This window comes from Ictalurus furcatus, chromosome 23 (genome assembly GCF_023375685.1).
Source record: "Ictalurus furcatus strain D&B chromosome 23, Billie_1.0, whole genome shotgun sequence".
Lineage (NCBI taxonomy): Eukaryota > Metazoa > Chordata > Actinopteri > Siluriformes > Ictaluridae > Ictalurus > Ictalurus furcatus.
The window spans coordinates 9287085-9306200 of NC_071277.1; the positions used below are offsets into that span (position 1 = coordinate 9287085).

The 19116-nt window shown below is 42.4% G+C and overlaps 1 protein-coding gene across 1 annotated transcript; it reads right to left on the bottom strand.

Moving 5' to 3' along the window:
- Positions 1–1760: 1760 nt before the first annotated feature.
- On the bottom strand, positions 1761–16844 carry ptchd1 (patched domain containing 1). Its single transcript, XM_053612015.1, has 3 exons — positions 15983–16844; positions 13010–13676; positions 1761–4893 (listed from the first exon to the last, which is right to left on the bottom strand). Exons 1-3 carry the CDS (start codon positions 16328–16330, stop codon positions 3242–3244), a joined length of 2667 nt encoding a protein of 888 aa, XP_053467990.1. The 5' UTR covers positions 16331–16844; the 3' UTR covers positions 1761–3241.
- Positions 16845–19116: the final 2272 nt, after the last annotated feature.

Below are 19116 nucleotides of genomic sequence, written 5' to 3' on the forward strand. Positions count from 1 at the left end.
TTTGCATTCATCATTAGAGTTTTGATGTATGCTAATTTGCGAAATTGTCCTGAGAGAAATGTTTCATGCTGTGCAAATGCATATTTCTTAATTGTACAGGGTTATTTCCTTAAAAGACAGACATACCATACAGTGACTTGATTATAATGCACAGTTTGTCTATACTGTAAGGGAAGCATTGAAATGTGCACTTTTGATCAAAAGAAGTTTAAACAGTAGAGATGTGTAATAGGATAGTCGTGATGTTACATTGGAGGTTAAAATCCAAAAACTATCAACAACAACATTACATGGATTACATTACATGAATACGTTTCATGGATTGCAAAAAAAAAAAAATGATGTGCAGTCAAACCACATGATGCTTCAGTTCTCCACATGATGGCAGTGTGCAATAATGTTGAATTACTGTGTTTTATGAACACACACACACACACACACACACACACACACAATCAAAAATAACACTACTAAATACTTAAATGCTCCGCTTTGCTTTAATAGTTTGGATTTTATACAAATAGATACAAAACCGATCTATCTTTCCTTTTCATCAATATCCTGTGTTCTCTGTGTGAAATATCAAGTTCAGTCAAAAACAACCAACCAAACAAAAATCAATCAAGGGCATGATCAATGTGATTAAATCTTCCAGGATTAGTCTATTTTCTACAGCAGGGTTTCTGAGGATTTCTCCTTTTCAGTCTCGGAGACCCTGTGCCCCCTAATCCGGTGTGTTTGTACTTTGCTCAGGAACCGAGACGGAGGTACGTTACTACAGATGTGCATTATACTTTTAAAATCAGCAGCTAAAATCAGAGGCTACGCTGACAAACAGAGCACGTGATGTAAAATAGATCATTTCATACATTTAAAAATCTATATTCTGAATTGATATCTTTCTGAAACGCTGCTTTGGGACATTGTTAAAAGTGCTATATAAATAAAACTGAACTGAAAATGGATTCATTTATAAAATAAATATTACAACAACAAAAAAAAAAAACAAGATTATCTGTTAAAGGGTAACACGTTCTTCAAGTACAGTTTCTTCATATCGGGACAGAGTGAAATAAATTTAGGTCGTTACACACAGAATGGCATCATTCTTCACTTCTACAGTACGAAATAAAATGGTATAACCTGATGAAGTTTTGGGTTCAGCCTAGCCTAGATTAACTGTATAATGGTACAATCTGACCTAGAACTGGACTGAGAAGGTGTAAGTGATTGAAATGCTTTCACCAGCCTAAATACCAAACATGTAGAGAGAGATATGAGATACTATACGCTAGGAGATGAGATGTTTAGTGATGTTGTAAATGTAAAAACAGTAAAGCAGATTGTGGCTGAGCTCAGAACAGCCAGCAGCAGGTATAAAAACTGCGTCAGCTCGATTTTTATTTTTTCTGTTTTTCACACAAGGATTTCCTCCATGATGAGCTCCAGCGGTGTTGTGAACAAGAAGAGCAGCTGTTGGTGACCTGCCAGAGGAGCTGTGAACAGATTCACAACACCCCAGGCTCTGCGTTTCCATGGCGCTCTACAATAACGGCATGTTTACATGCTGTTATAGTAAAATTAGAAGTGACAGAATTACTGCTACCTCTCTAAGAGTTGATTATTTTCCTCTAACAGCACATCCTGATGTCTTTTATTCCTCAAATACCACAGCAATCTGAAAATGATTAACCTACAAATGACTTTATGACATACTTTTTTTTATCCGTTTATAGTTTGTAGTTACATTTAACGTCATAACGTTACATCCATGAAAAGAGTCCATGAACATCCATGAAAAGAGTTAGGTCCTGTTCTCACTTACGTTATAGCAGCTATAAACAGTTTTACCTTCACCAGCCCTCTCTCTATTCTCTCTCATGAAGTTAACAAGACAAGAAACGCAGCTTGGTTCGCGTGTTACTGAGAAAGCGTAAAAACTCCTCTGTCCTGAAGATGTTACCTCTGTCTGTTACAAAGCGCCGACAATGGAGACTCCTTCCATAAACGTTAAACAAACGTCTCACAGAAAAACTTCACCATCTCAGCGATTACACGTGCTCGTTCGTCTGTTTGCGTTGAGTGTCTTGCCATACGAGGCCCTGTGAACGAGCTGTTACTGTAGAAATTATACCATAATAGACCGAGCGCATTCATATAAACCTGTGATTTCTGTTATTCTCTGTCTGTCTCTCTTTCACTCTCTGTCCTTATCTTCTCCTTCCTTTGTGCCTCTCATACCGAGAGGGCAAGGAGACAAAGAGAGTGATTCTGGCTCATACATATTGATGAGGAGCAATGTGTGTAACAGTGTGATGTTCAATGTTTTTTGTTGTTTCTTTCTGAGGAGGAGAAACGCACTCCAGAAACTATGGGATGAACTCATTTGTAGGTTATTTACAACCCACAAGCCTGCATAATTTAATCAGCCATCGATTCCCATTAGGAGCTATTATGGACTGACTGAATGCTCGAGGGTAATGAAATTATGTATTTACAGTATAATCTAACACTAAATTGTGACAGGCGTGGAGATACGAGGGGTTACCATGGAAGCGATGCAGTTCACCATGACCTGCGAGTGCGCATCTGCATCTCTCTCCACCAGAGATCAACTGTTATTCCATCTAATACTGAAAGAAAAAATCAGGGCTGGCAAATGAAGTCTTGAAATGACACATTAGCAAGAGATTGAATTGATATGGCTAATAAAGATGACATGGCTATTCATAAAACAACTACGGCTGCCTTGATTTAGCAATGAGGACTCCCTGACCACCTGTAAATACGAGTGGTGGGGTTTATGTTTTTATATTTTAATATCACAGTAATGTTGCAATGGTTTGTATAGCATATATGTGCGTCTAAACTGCATTAAGGCGAAACCTCGTTGGGAGCATTCAGCCGCTAATCCTGGAGCTGCTCTGTAATTATCCACAGCTGGCCAAAAAAAAAATTTGGCTCATTCAGCTGACTGAACAAAGACCTTCTCTTACCATCCACCCAGGGATGGAAGATGTGCAGCACAACCTTCGTAGGACTTTCACCATGACAACCTAGCCTCGTGTTAATGGCAAGACCTTTCTAGCACTTTTTACCATGACAACAAACCCTAGTTCCAACAAGAGAGCTCAAATTCTTTTGCTCAGGTGACGTGACTTTTTCTTCCAGGGCTTGATGGACCCTGTGAGCCCAAGCCCTGCTGTTACTCTTTGTCACACTTCACATTTTGTCATTTTGCTCAGACGGTGGTAATCTGATCGACCACTCGGGTACTGTCTGCCATCTCGACGCATTCAATCTCTTCCTGGTGCTCAGCCATGCTTTTCCTTTCCCTCCTCTTTTTCTTGGAGGGGGGTAAGAATGTCAGGAGGACTGGAAGGATAGCCAGGCAGTGGAAGGCGGTGATGAGGGCAGTGAGGAAAAAACACCTGAATAGCGTGTGAGTAAGGTTTGATGGAACAGCTGCTAAAGGCAACAATGCTGCCCCATAGCACATGTAACTCTGCAAAGCAGGGACCCCGTGCCGCTCCAGGGACACCTTGACCCATCGCGTACGCGTCGATTCCCGTCCCAGAGCGAAGGCTGACACTAGAGGCACGCTTGAGTCCACGGCGTAGTTAACCCCATAAATCAGGCACAGCACTGACACGCAGTCTAACTCCACCTGCCACAGTGTCATAAACCCCACCACACCAAATTCCACAGAGGCCACCGTCACAGTTATCCAGGCGTTCACCAGAGGATCGGCCGCCAAAAAACTAGAAAAGAAGAGCAAGAACAGAGCAGCAATGCATGAGTTCTTCAACGGCGCACCTACTGATGATGCGTAGCGGTCCATGTACACAAAAGAAGGGTTGAAGATGATGAACTTCACCCTGGAGGTCAGTGAGAGCTTGCGCAGTGTGTCTAACAAAACAGACATCTCCTCTCGCTTGTTCTCCGTCGTCTTGGCCACCAGGAACATCCGGGAAGCCACTACGTCGAACTCTCCATCGGTCCGCTTGGCGAATATGATGTCGTCTGAGAAATGGAGGTAGCGGGGCTGGCGGAGGAAGCCTGAGCGCAGATGCTCTGTGAAGTTTCTGCGCGAAAGGCTGGTCGTTATGTTTAGACCATGCAGATAGTTTAGGTAACTCTCAAACCAGGAGATTCGCTCAAACCCTTTGGTGTACTCAAGGAGGTCGTCCTGTACACTGGTGTTCCAGTACTCGATAGATTCATAGATGTAGAAACCAATCACAGGGCTGTAACTACTAAAGTAGCGCTGTTGTGCCCGGGTGTACGCGATGGTGCTGGTCTCTGTAGCGACAACGTTACTGAGATCTGAGCCTTCACTCACCTGTAAATAACCCATCAATGCAAAGGAGATGTATACTAAATAAAAAAGCACTACAAAGGGTTTGACATAAGTGTTGGTAATCCAGTCACAATAGTAGCGCTTCATGAAGGCCACCAGGAGATGGTTCTCATAGACACGTAGGTCACCGGATTCAGACGCGTCCTCATTGTAATGCGTGTACATCAGGAAGCGATACCAAGCTGGCTTTTGTTGCAGTAAATCAGGCTTGGGTACGCGCCTGCAGAACAGGCTGTGACGATAGCTGTTTTCGAGGTAACCTGCAAAAACCAGGTTAGACCCATAGAAGGTGAGGATGTAGAGGTAGTTGAAGAGGATGGAAATGCAGGCAATGCGGCAGAACAGGCGCACGGCCTCGATGTTCGTGAACGGGCTGGCACCGATGCCAAAGGTGACAAGGTGAAGGGCGGTGCTGGCTGTGAAAGGAAGCATGCAGTCTGAGAATACAGCAGCCACTCGCTCTTTTACATGCTGGTCCTCACGGGTCCGTCGCCAGGAAGACAGCATCTCGAATGTGCCAAACAAGCCATGACCTTAATGACACAGACACAGACAGAGAGAGAGAGAGAGAGAGAGAGAGAGAGAGAGAACGATTTAGACAAAATTTAGACATTTTTCAGACTTATTTAAATCTTGAACTGGTTCAGGTTTCTGTGCCTTTCACCGAAAGTGACCAAAGTGTCTGCTGGGAAAGCAGAAGCATAAATAATTGACTAAAAGCCTGACAAGATGGCAATTCTGCACTAAAACATCAGTGACAAATGGATGTCAGAGGTCTCTCGGTAGATTTTATATTTGATCTTTTCCCCTGCCTGTAGACATACTCGTAACGTTTATTAAGAAAAAAGGAAGAAAATAAAGAGAATATTCAACACGCTGAGAAAATATGGCACGACAGTGATACTACGAAGATCAGGACGTCCCTCTAAAACTGATGAGAAGATTAGGAGAAGACCGGTCAGGGAGGCTGCCGAGAGGAGCTACAGCAACATAAAATAACTGCAGCAGTTTCTGGTAAGTACTGGTTACTCCCTACACGTGACAACAATTTACTGAATTCTTTATATCTCTGGGCTGTGGGGTATGGGGGCAAGATCTCCCAAAACCATGTGGAATAATGTGTTATGGTCTGATGCGAGCAAAGTTGAACTTTTTGGCCATAATACCAAAAGATATGTGTGGCACAAAAGAAATCAGAGCACATGACTACAAGAACAGCTTTCTCACGGTGAAGCACGATGGTGGCAGCTTCATACTGTGAGGCTGTTTGTCTTCAGCTGGAACCGAGGCTTTAATCAGGGTGGAGGGAATATCGAACAGCTCCAAATACCAGACAGTTTTAGCACAAAACCTTAAATCTTCTGCTAAAACTCTTGAGATAAAGAGGAATTTCAGCTTTCAGCACGACAATGACCCAAAGCAAACCTCCAGATCAACAAAGGAACGGCTTCACCAAAACAAGCTCAATGTTTTAGAACGTCCCCGCCTGAGTCCAGACCTAAATCCAATCAGAGATCTGTGGGGTGACCTGAAGACGGCAGTGTACAGGCGATGTCTAGACAATCTGACAGAGTTAGGCAAGGAAAAATGGCAAAATATTGTTAAGTCAAGATGCCAAACGGAGTATTAATTTAGGGGTGTGAACACTTATGCAACCAGGTTATTGTACAGTATTGTGCAAAATAAATGTTTTGACTTTTATCATGGTTTCATTTCTTTACATCACAAAAACCTGCCATTTTAACAGGTGTAGATTTTTAAAGTGTGTAGACTTTTTAGATCCACTGTACATATTTTAATGTGTATAACTTTAACACCAAATTAAGAAGCAGTGCACCACCTAGTTTAACTGTTAAACAAGTCTGCTTACAGATCATTCCTCCCTCACTGACACACCCTGCAGCAGTGTCAGAATTCTTGAATGATCCAAAAATAACAGCCCAAACTTGCCTGAGGTGTCCTTGTCAGAGGTGATTTGATTCAACAGGCGCAGGCAGTGAAGATTTTTATGATGTACTGATTTGAGAAGATGGATGAATGGAAGAACAGAAGGTTAGAAGGTTATTGGTGGCTGAGTTCCTGCTCTATTTAACCAGCATGCTAACAACCTACTACAGGAAGTGCTTACCGGTCCACACTTGGACTCGTGTCTGTCTCTTATACCTGCTTTTTCTCTGGACCTTATACTCAAAACATAATCCTTAATCTCTCACTATGAATCAACCTTTCTTCTTTGCTTGATTGTTTTTAATTTTCCTAATTTTTATTTTGACTGATTACCTCTATGTATTGGCATTGCTAAACCACCATTTATTATTATTATTTTTATTTTATTTTACTTGGTTTAACTACGACGGCTATCTTTGTGTCAAGGCACACAACAAATTTTGGTTATATAGCTGCTTACGGAAACCTCAATATCTCCTTGGACCAATAACTGATCTCTAGGGCACATTACAAGATACATGGACATATATAAACATTTTGCATATTCATGTTCCTTAGACTAAGAACTTAAGTCCAAATGTAATGCTCAAAATTGCTCAAAGTTCCATTTTTAGGGTCAATTTATAATGGGAAGGGTTTGAGTCTCAGTCTTAAGTTTTTTAGAGGGTACCTAGGTAAGTATAGTGTGCATGCAGAACATTTCAGGTTTGAGACTTGAGAATGTTTTTTTTTTTATGGTGGCAAGAAAGTGCAATTAAAAAAAAATCCCCTCACTTTCGGGTTGAATATCTTGGGTGGGGGACCAGATACGTACCTGAAATTTTCACAGAAATAACTCCTCTATAGTAGAATTCTGCTGTAGAAATTCTGAGTTTGAGATTTGAGGTAAACTCTGCAGGACAGTAGACCTCGAGAGCCAGATTTGAAGAATCAGCCGGAATCGTGTTGGTACAGTTGATATGCAGGAATAGATTTTATCCAAATATGGAAGTACAGTGTTCAGTTAGGTGTTTTACAAATGAACAGTGTCATGAACAGATCTGTGATGTTGTTTCTCCTGTGATAAAAGCGGTAAGTGACTTACTGTAGTAAGCTGTAGCCACTGCTTTTGTTCATTCTCAGATTATCAAAGCAACTAGCTAACTTTACTAGATACATACAGTACACTCAACAGAGACACCAACAATCTCTGATACTTCTTACAACTTTATTTTTCTTCGGAATGTCTCTATAGACATTTAATGAGAGATTGTATATGACAAGATAAGATGAAAACAAGGTTATAACTCATTGAAGAACCAATTGCAGGTAGGAGCTAAAGTTGTGAGCGGGCAACTCTAGAAACGTAGGACCACACTCACCATAGGGTTGGTCTGAGGAATCATTCATACCAGTTGTTGAGACTTGAGCACATGGTTATGATAAGCATATATGTATATATATGTAAGAAAGGTCTGCAAAAACAATCTCTTTGTGGCTAAGCCTAAAGAATCAGATTTGTAATGACATTATAGGAATCGCAAATCAGCACCAGACTTTGACATGTAGCTGAGACTTTCTCAGTGCATGTAGACCAGTCACTCATGTATAATTGACGTGATGTGAGGAGAGATCTCGTACACACCGTGCTGGGTAAGAGCTTCACGTTGTTGCTCAGGGACTCTGCATAAGTCTGAGACGCTGGAGTAACTGGGTCATGCTACTTTTAGAAACTTCCACAAGCTATAGCACTAGCCCTCACATCTCAATCAGGATGGACATTTGAACAGATCAGAGTGGCATTTTAAAATTTTAAACATTTTAGCTCTTTCTTTTTGTTATCAATGGGCCATTCATGTACACACAAGTCAAATGCTTCTCTTTTGTTTTTTCTTTCTTCTTTTAGTTCTTTCTTTATCGGGCTGAGTGCACAGTCGGAGCAGATGGCTCTCACCTCCAGGGTTGCCAGGACACCGGTGACTCATCGGCCATGACGGAGAATCCCCCAGCCTCGTCATAACTACTCTACTCTGATCTGAGAACTGTTTCTACCATTTCCATTGTTTTAGGCAATTTCATGTCATTGGACTCAAGAGATAGCAGACTTTGTACCAGGATCATCTCCAGATCAAAGCAATGAGTTATTACTTCTAAAATGCCCCACAGGATGGAGTGAATTATTACATGCTGAGAAAGATTACTCAGGGAAGAGGGAGGTAAAAATACATGAGGATGACTCAGCATCCTTGGCAAAGCTACGTTTTCCAGATGGGTTGATATGTAAGGAATAAAACACTGTGTGTTGTTCTGGTGCTGAAGTGATTATTTTCCTTTAACAGCATGTCCCCAAGTGTTTTATTCGTCTTACACCGCGGCAATTTTCCAGTGTCTGCCATTTTTTACATTTATTATCCATTGTATAAACTCTGCTATTACTGAAGATTAAAGTTACAGCCGTTACAAAGTTCTGACACTGGAGACTCCTTCCATAAATGTTAAAGAAAAGTCTCCCTGCAGAAACCTTCACCGTATCACTGATTTCTCATGCTTTTTAATCCGTACAAGTCCCCGTGAACGAGCTGTTACTATAGAAACGATGATGTATTAGAATGAGCGCCTTAATATAATGTCTGCACTAATGTCAGAGCTGCTGTTATAGAAAACTCATCAACAGAATACAGATGTTGTTTCCGTTCTTAGCTGGCTTTCTGCTAATCAGTGCACTCTCTCTGTCGCTTATCTTCCTTATCTATCTTTCAGACAATCTCTTTCTTTTTCTTTTTCTTTCTGTGACCTGTTTTATATTCTCTGAGAAAAGCTGCTACAGTTCCTCCAGACCCTGTCCTGCTAAATCAACCCACAGTTTAAAAAAAAACACAGCGATAAGATCGCGTACTTCTTCTCCTTCTGCACATCACGAGCATCACAAAACTTATCATATGGATATTTAGAACCACTCTGGTGTTTCCCAGCACATTAGGCAGCACACAACCAGCTCTTCCTCCCAATAAATGTAATATTAATCCCGGCAATTACGACCCATCATACCTCCTTTGTCAGTCGTTCCATTATTGTTGGAGGATTATCGAATGAGCCCATTCAATGGCTGATGTCTCTGTAATAGAATTAATTTTTTTTGGTGGAGCACAGAGATAAGGGCTCGTTGTGCTGGAAGAAGTCTGTAATGCTGTAATTACCACGTCACATGTTTCTATTTTCCCTCGCAGAAGAATGGATGAACTCGAGCACAGATGAAAGCAGTGATTGACCTCAGAGTCTGACTCCTGATCTTTCTATTTTACAGAGAAACCATAAACATTTTTAGCGAGACCACTGGGCAAGTAAACGCTCCAGTGGTTTGGGCTTGAAACATAATTGTTAAAAAAGTGGTAGATAATGTAACGTAATGTAATAACTTATGGTGAGCTTGTTAGCTAATTAAGTGCATTAATATAAATTAAGGTACACAAACAAGTTTATGAAAGCTATTACTCGAGTTTGCCGAGCATCTTGATTTTGTCTTGATACACTATACACCCAAAAGTATGTGGACACCTGACCACTTATGAGTGTGACACTCATACGTGTCGTTGAACATCTCATTCCAGATTTATTCACCTCTTTGCTCCACTCTTATGGGAAGGCTTTCCGCTAGATTTCAGGGCGTGGCCGTGGGGATTTGTCTTCATTCGGCTCTAAGAGCGTTAGTGAGGTTGAGGTCAGGCGCTGATGTTGTGATGGTGAGGAGGCTCCAGTTCCAGTTCATCCCAAAGGTGTTCAGTGGGGTTGAGGTCAGGGATTAGTTTCGGTGATGGGAAACTGTAATGCTATAACATATGGATCATTTTGGCCATACAATGTGTGTTTAATCATTCATGTGGTAAACAGGAAAGCTAAATGATTCCGAATAGCTCGTCTGTCGTCCATGCACGCTTATTAATCTGCCTTATAAAAGTCCACCGTCAGCTAGATCACGTCTCGGCCGATGTGTGTAGTGCAGCAGGTGGGATTCAGAGGGTGTAATGCGTGTTAGCATCGAGCAAGGTCACAATATCACAGCAAACGCATTTCACTTTGAAACATAGCTACATATTTATGAAAACTTTTGCTAAGTCAATAAGGACTAGGATTTTTTTTTTGTCTTTCTCTGGATGTTATCTTAGCAAGTGGAAATACATTGAATATAGTCAAATGTATCTAATACGTCTTATTATAAGATTACAATAAACAAAATCCAAGATTATTCAACCTATATCATTCCATTTGTACTCATTTCAAGCTTGAAATATTCTTGGAAAATGATCTGCCAACAGAATAAGAAAACTACAAGCTTGAAATGAGTAATAATGTCCAGAAATCGGTTTAATGATCTTATATTTGGTTTACTGTAATCTTATAATAAAGGAATATTAGATATATTTCACTATATTAAAGGTATTTTCACTTGCTAAGATGACATTTTTTGCAGTGTGAATCTACTATGTGCTCTACTATGAAAAAAAAAACAACTAAATACTAAAACTAAAATAAATAATATTAGATGAAATCTGATCTGGAAATCAGTTTGTGCAAAAACGACCTTGCAAGAGCCAGAGGTAATCCATCCATCCATCCTCTATACCGCTTTATCCTTTTCAGGGTCACAGGGAACCTGGAGCCTATCCCAGGGAGCATCGGGCACAAGGCGGGGTACACCCTGGACAGAGTGCCAATCCATCGCAGGGCACAATCACATACACACTCACACACCCATTCATACACTACGGACACTTTGAACATGCCAATCAGCCTACCATGCATGTCTTTGGACTGGGGGAGGAAACCGGAGTACCCGGAGGAAACCCGGGTACCCGCAGCACAGAGAGAACATGCAAACTCCGCACACACAGGGCCACGGTAGGAATCGAACCCCCGACCCTGGAGGTGTGAGGCGAACCTGCTAACAACGAAGCCACCGTGCGCCTGAGCTAGAGGTAATAATGAGATGACTCACAGCTGTCCTGTGAGTCTGCCGTGGTCCTATTGGTGGATTATTAGAAAAAAAAGCCTCGTAGAAATTTCTTGATCTCGACTCATGAACACAATTATTATTTTTTTTGACATTGTTGGATTTTTGTGTTCTGCAGCTACATCAGGCTGAAAATCGTCCGGTGTAACGCTGGCTTTAGACGGCGCAGTTGCTGGCTATTTGTCAACACAGCTGCCTAAAGGCAAATGTCTGGCTGAATAGGACGTGTATTAGATATCTGGACCTTTTAAGCCATGCATCTTCTCTGTACCTTTATATCTTCTTGCCTGAGGTGCCATTCTCCATGACAAACCTCCTCCTGAGTGCACTCCTAACCTCTCAAGCGTTCTTCTCTTTCTGTCATGCTTCCATCGTGTTATTTCCACCGAGTGCTCTAGTTACCAGAAACCCCCTCCTACACATGGCACTAATTACAGAGTGTGTGAACGATAGAGAACAATAGCAGGAGCAAGAGAACGGATAAAGATGGAGGCGATCTGTCAACGTACATTGATTTGTTCGCGTGTTTGTCGGTCTGGATTTTTCCGAGAGAATCTCATGGTTTGGTTTTATTCAGTTCCTAAAGGATGAACTGAATAGAAAATGGGAGCGTACGATCCCGCTGAGAGTGCACTGATGCTCTGTGCTGCATCTTTGATCTGGATTTTAATGTTTAATGAGATTACAAAAGCAGCTCTACAAGTGGTGATGATTGTTTAATAGGAGTGCTCACTTTCCCCATTTAGTTTCACTGCATGTGATTTAAAGGTGCTTTTTGTATTGTTTAAAACTGTACACTCTCACAAAAAATGGGTATTAACGGTACCATTCCGTGTCACTCTGGTGGTACCATCAAAAGTACACCTTTTATACCTTTAGTACTATCTTTAGCCTTTAAAAGAAAGCTTTAAATTTTTTCCTTTTTAGACATAGTATGGGTACCAAGATGAGGGTACAAGAATATGGGTACCACTCCAGCAACAAGGACAGGTACAGTTTAGTACCCTTTTGTTCTGAGAATGTTGTAAAAAAAAAAAAAAAACTTTTAAAGACAAACTGTGATTTGAAATACTGCTGTGGAATCAATCTGGATAGTTTTCATATATTAGGATTTTGTTGATATTTTTCTGGGCCTGAAATTAACATGAAATAAAAATACATGAGGAATATGTTTAGACAGAGAAGGAGGGAAAGAGAGATTGCTATTTGCCTCCAAGCCACCAGAGGGCTTTAAACATGACACACCACTTCAGGGGTTCCCAAAACTTGGACTATATAAGTTTTCAGTGACCCCAGGTCTCGGCAGTTTGGGTTCTCCTCTTTACTAACGGTCACGTGTGCAAATCCATGTCGAATAAACGTCTTGTTCATTTTCATAGATGCTCAGAGTTGCTGGGGAACTAATGAAGGTAGATTGATGGAGAAATTTAGCCATTTTATTAAATTGCTGAATTCCTATTCTAGTGAATCGTGTAAAGATATGAAAAAGACCTAAATCGTAATAGTAGCATGCAAAATCCATCATAATTAGAATTTGAATAAATCAAAAGAGTTTCTCTCACGACCCCATTTCTAAATAATTTAAACTCCACATGGGGTCAGTTTGAAAGCCCCAGTGTTACTTATTCAGTCTTAATTTAATAGCATGTACATGTAATCATAGCTAGTGTATTATAAGAATGGAAGGATGGTTAGTGATCGTGATGGTGTATTACCCAGCATGATGAAAGGAATGCCAAGGTACGTGGAGTTGTATTTTCCTCCAGTGAGGTTAAAGATCCCGGCGGAGGTGAGAGTCGCGAGGCTGACGGTGACCAACGCCAGGATTCCCAACCAGGGTTTGGTGCGTACGCAGTCTCTCATAGAAGAGCAAAGAACAGCGAGCGAGAGGCATGCAGCCAGGCTGAAGAGCAGTGGGCGTTCGGATACGCGACTTGTCCTCTGAAAGTCCCGCTGCAGCGAGGACGAGGTGAACGGGTACAGCCCGAGCTCGGGGTGTGCTGCGCTGAAGCTCTCCAACTCACGGCAGAACAGCAGCTCCCAGCGAGTCGCCACCACCTCATTCAGCGCACTGGCGACCTGCAAGTAGTAGGTGAGCTGGAGAGCACGGGCAGCGCGGACACCTTCTCGACCACTGCCCACCGTCTGCACCCCGCCGAGCTGGTGTCCGACGTAAGCCTCTCGCCCATCCTTGAGTCGTGTGATAGGGTAGCGCAGCAGCGGAACGGTCCGGTTCGAGACGCGGGCTGTTCGCATCTCCTCCAGCATTCGCAGGATGTCGTCTATGATGCAGTTCTTGCTATCGTCCAGCAGGCAGAGGTGAGCAAAGGTGTAGTTGAAGCCCAGCATCGGAACCTGGATGTGGGTGATGGCACTGTGAAGCTGATGAGAAGGATACACAATCACATACACCACCAAATTTTATCTCAACATACATTTTATACATTTTTTATTAACTTCGAGAGAGAGAATAAAGACAGGCTGGTGGTGACGGAACGATTCTTTATAGCTGCTATAACGTAAGCCAGAACAAGAACTTCAGACCAGGAGAACAAGATCTGACTTGTTTCACCACAACAGTAAATGCACTGTAACTATAAATGGATGAAAAGTATGACGTGTCAATCTTTTCATGAATAAAAAATTGTAATCGTCTGCAAATTACCGTCGTGTTAGAGGAATAAAACGTGTGACACCTGAGACGTGCTGTTATATGAAAATAATCAACTTTGCAATGCTAACACTAATTCAGTCACTATAACAGCACTACACACAGTGTTTTAGTCCTTACTTAATGTACACCAGCCAGCCAATCAGAAGCGAGGATTTTCCATGCCCGTGATATAACGTGTAATTAGAGGCGGACCGTGTGTAACAGATGTGTTTCCAACTGCTGAACACAAAGAGGCACATGTTGCCCAGCTGTCCACAAAGGCAATTAAAAAGATTGCTGTTCGGCCGACAGAGAAATTGCTGGTGTTGAGGCTGTGAGAGTGTGCGATTATATCAAGTCCTAAAAGCGTTCGCATACAACCGTCGAGACCCGCAGGGTCGCCGTTGCTAGGCAACAGGGAAGCATGGCACAGCTCCAAGGACATTCACTTTTACTTCCTGTTTAAAATTCATTTGATTAAATACACATAGCGCAGGGACCACAAACAAACAAAATTATTACTACACGTTGGAACGGATCCAAACCTTTTAAAGTGGCTTTTATTTCTTTTTCTTTTACTCACCATACAAGGAAAAAAAAAGGAATGTTATGAAAACATGTGCACGGAATATATGTGACTTTCCTTTACACGTATTTCTCTGTTGTTGTTGTTTTTCTTTTTTTCAGTTCTGCAACAGCTCTTTCGACTAATCAATACAAATATTTGGAAACAAATTTAATTACAGAGTGGTATGTCGACGGCACGAAGCACACGCTACATCACACACTACACTACATCATGCCGTGTCACACGTCCATCCATCCATCCATCCATCTTCTATACCGCTTATCATTTTCAGGGTCACGGGGCACCTGGAGCCTATCCCAGGGAACATCGGGCACAAGGCGGGGTACACCCTGGACAGGGTGCCAATCCGTGTCACACATTTCAAAACTATTTTAGTCCGTTCTGAGTCATTACAATGGGTTTTCTATCCAGTGATAAACACCACAGCGTTTAACATTCTTAACACAAACTCTATTTTTCCATCAGGTCACAGAGGCCGAGAGTCAATTCCCTGATTCCAAGCACTAAAAACTAAAGCGTCAACACCGAACCTTTCCGAGTCGATTCCACACACTGAAAATGACTCGCCTCGCGGGAACACAAAGGCGAGGAACGTGAATTTAGCATCAGATTGTCTCAGTTAGTACGACGGTCGGTTTTTTGTTCTGAATTTGAACAAATCTTCAGAATCAAACAAATCAGCGCTTGAAATGCAGGTAAGATTTCACCTTTCCCAGCGATTCACTCCACTGTTCAATTGGTCACATGGATGTATAGTTGTGCAGAACCCTACATTAGTTTTTGTCTGATTTGAAAATGTGTGTTCAGCAGACAGTAAGCAGTAGAGGATGTCCTCATGACATGACAGATGTTCTGATAATGTCAGTAATATTATATTGTAGTGAGTAACCGACAGACTTAACTTACTTAATCCTTAATAAACACTTTTTGGTATTTGGAATATATACATACATTTTTAAATAATCCAACTAATAGATTGATTAATGGGGGGGGGGGGGGGGGGTAATGGATTATCAAAACAATAGTTAGTTATTCTGCAGGAAAGCGTTCAAATGTGAAGGACAGGGGGTTCTCCGGGATTGGGAACTTTTTGCAGCCAGGGATCCCTTTAACTGTACAATAAATTCTACAGACTTATTTTATAAACATAATCCATCTATTCAAATATTTGTCCCGTTATTTGGGCTATTTATTGGCACCATGGAGCTTTTTATTCCTGAAATTTTCACCAAGAGAATAAATGAGGTCCAAGTTGAAATGATTTAAAGACCTACTCGTTTTTGCGTTGGTGAGGTTTGGATTAATTTAGGTGACACGTTAAAGAAGAACTCGGCAAAAAAAAATAAAAAAATAAAAGAGTTAATGTCTGATTTCTGTCCCCACTCTGAGAACCAGTGGACCAAGGAACACACAGATCATCTCACAAAACTTCCACAACCTCCTTACCTTCAGGACGAGGTCAACGTTGTGAGGCTCGAGCACGCTGCCCCTGCGCGAGGTCACGATCACACGCCCGTACCTGCCGGGTGTCTGCAGGTCTGAGTAGAGGGTGTGTTTGGAGCGGTTGACGGGGAACAGGCTGTCCACCAGGTTGCCCTCGATCTTCGCCAGACTGTGTTTGGGGGCCAGCAGGCGCTCCACTTCCTCCTCCACACGGTACCTGCTGAAACTGGCGCCGAGCAGCACCGAGAGGAGCACGGGCGCCGAGGCGAAGAACACCGGGTGGTTGGCGACGAAGTGGCCCAGCTTGTAGAAGGACGCCCGCAGCCCCTCGCGCACCACTTGCCGCAACATCCTAGCGCGCGAGCGGAGAAGGCATGAGGGCGGCGGGCCTCTTCGAGCACGTGTGCACCATCATCATCATCATCTTCATCATCATCAACATAATCAGGGGTCCCCAGCATCAACTTGTGGTTTGACACCAGGGTCTCTGCAATGAATGACGTACCAGCTATTAGTCCGGATGGAGCAGCGATATGATGTTAATCTGTATATGAATGCCTTGCTCGTGCACGTGAGCATCCAGTGGCGTGAAGCTAGGAGGCTGAGAAGACCAAGGAAAAAGTCTTGGGATTGTAGTTACGCAATATGCAGCTGTAACACACCCCTGTTACACACACACACACACACACGCGCGCACACACACACACACACACACCATCAGGGAGAAACACGCTGAGCCGGCGTCTATGCGGCATGCAGGCGCTTTACAACAGAAACTTATGCGTCTTGGAAACTGCGCGTCATCTCCGATGCATCCTAAACGAAATGAGACACACACGCCTCCGTCCTCAGGCCGTCAATCTTTCCCCTTTTTAATCAGAGGTAAGCTAGCAGACCTTAAAGTTCCTATCTTAAATTTGTGAACGCTGCGTATTCATAAACCGCGCAGGTGCAAAATGCTAAGAGTTGTATTTTTAATCCGAAATGGGGTGCGTATTTCCTCCAGGTGTGTGAGGCTATTTTCCATCATGTCTCGCTGATCCTCGGCATCCGCTCGGTGTGTCGCGCTGAAGGTGAACACACACCGGGACCAAGCAGCAGCAGCAGCAGCAGCAGGAACAAGAACAGGAGGAGGAGGAGGCGGTGATGATGATGATGATGATGGTGGTGGTGGTGGTGGTCTGGGCATGTCCGCTCTGTAGCCTACATAATCGCTTGTTTGGATCTCAGCCCTCGTGGATCCCGGTTTGCTAGACTCGGCTTCAGCACGAGCGGATGCGGATGCGTATGTGGCACTGCATCGATGGCGAATTGACTGAGAAGTTCATAATGAAGAGGAGAGGTGAAGCAGGCTGTCTCCGCCTTTACGTGGCTCGTGCACGGATATAACGAGTGCGCGCGCATTCTCTCTCTCTCTCTCTCTCTCTCTCTCTCTCTCATCAGTAGATTCAGGAGAGGAGCTTAGCAACTAAGTGCTTCATTTCCAACAGGTAGGTGTAATATACACTCGGGAAATAAAGACACCAAACTGTATTTTTCCTTGTCAGTGGGGTGGAACCATCAAGGGTGCATCTTTAAAATAACTGAAGATACATAACTGGACTTTGATGGTACCACCGCAGTGAGAAGGAAAAGTAAGATTTCCAAGAACCCATTCATCCATTTCCAATCTTCCTCCATTGGCATAGTGCAATACTCTCAGTTTGGTATTCAGCCCTTCGCTCTTAAAAATAAAGGTTCCAATTAGAACCAAGCCTGATACCATAGGAGAACCCTTTTAATGGTTAAGTTCTTTTAGAGAACCATCTATTTATGGTTGCTTTAAAAAAAAAACCCACAAATGGTTCTTCACAGCAGTGCCACAAGGAAGCATGCTATCTTAAGTTCTCTAAAAAAACCTTCGTCACTGCTTTAAGGAACCTTCTTAAGACTGGTGCCAGGAGAATGTTTTTCAGCCCCAGAAAGAACTTTATAGGGTTCACTTTAACCTGTTAAGGGACGATACCTTGAAGAACCAATGCACTGCTCTGAAGAACGAATAATGAAACATAAAGAAAGTCTTTAATTTCCAAAGAACCATATAACTCAACTCAAGAAGCCTATACAATGAAAAATGGTACTGTAAAGAACCAATGAAGAACCTTTATTTTTGTACACACACACACACACACACACACGCACACACACACACACACATTCATATACTCTTTCACACCTAGGGGGCACTTTAGAATTGCCAATACAGCTATTGGAATGCTTTAGGGAGTTGGGAGGATACCGGAGAACCCAGAGGAAACCCACACAGACACTAGGAGAAAATGTGAAACTCCACATGGACAGTAACCGGAGCTCAGGCTCGAACTGGGAACTCTGGAGCTGCACGGTGGTAAAGCTACCTGCTGTACCACCGAGCTAACCATTCATTCATTCCTTAATTACTTAAGCTCCTTGGTCTTTATTTGTTGTTGATTGGTTTATATTGTTTACATTGTCTATGATATCCTCATTTTTGTTGATGTTTGCTTTAAAAAAAGAAAAAGAAACAGTGAGCGCCTTTTTATCTGCATCCTATGTGACTGCTACTTTTAAAGCTGTGTCTTTTTGCGAAATTCCTCAAAATTTCTCCACTTGTATGGAGTTAGAAATGATCAGTGACGTAACCGTGATATTGTCCTCTACTCAAATCCTTTTAGCTTCTTTAAGGAAGTTTCTTTCTTTTAAAGAAATCAGCTCCTACAGTACGTACAGGCAGTACAGTGAGAACTGCTGCCTCCTCACAGCTCCAGGGTTCCATCCTGTCTGTGCAGTGTTTCTGCACATGTTCTCCACATGTTCTTCTCCAGTTTCCTCGCGCTGCTTAAAAACATGCTGACTGGTGGATTGAGGACTCTACGTTGCAGGAACCCGAGCTCTGGATCGTACCTTCCTTCCCGTCCGATTACTGGACATAATTTATTAATTGGGCTAAATCTGGTAGACGCCTGATTCACTTACTTTGTGTTCAAATATTGACCATCTCCTAAAAGAACCACCTGGACTTTTATTTATTTATTTTTTTAAAAAAATATTTCTATTGAAAGATATGGCACATTGGGGAAAAAAAACTTCAGTACACTGAGAACCACATTTATAAAAGG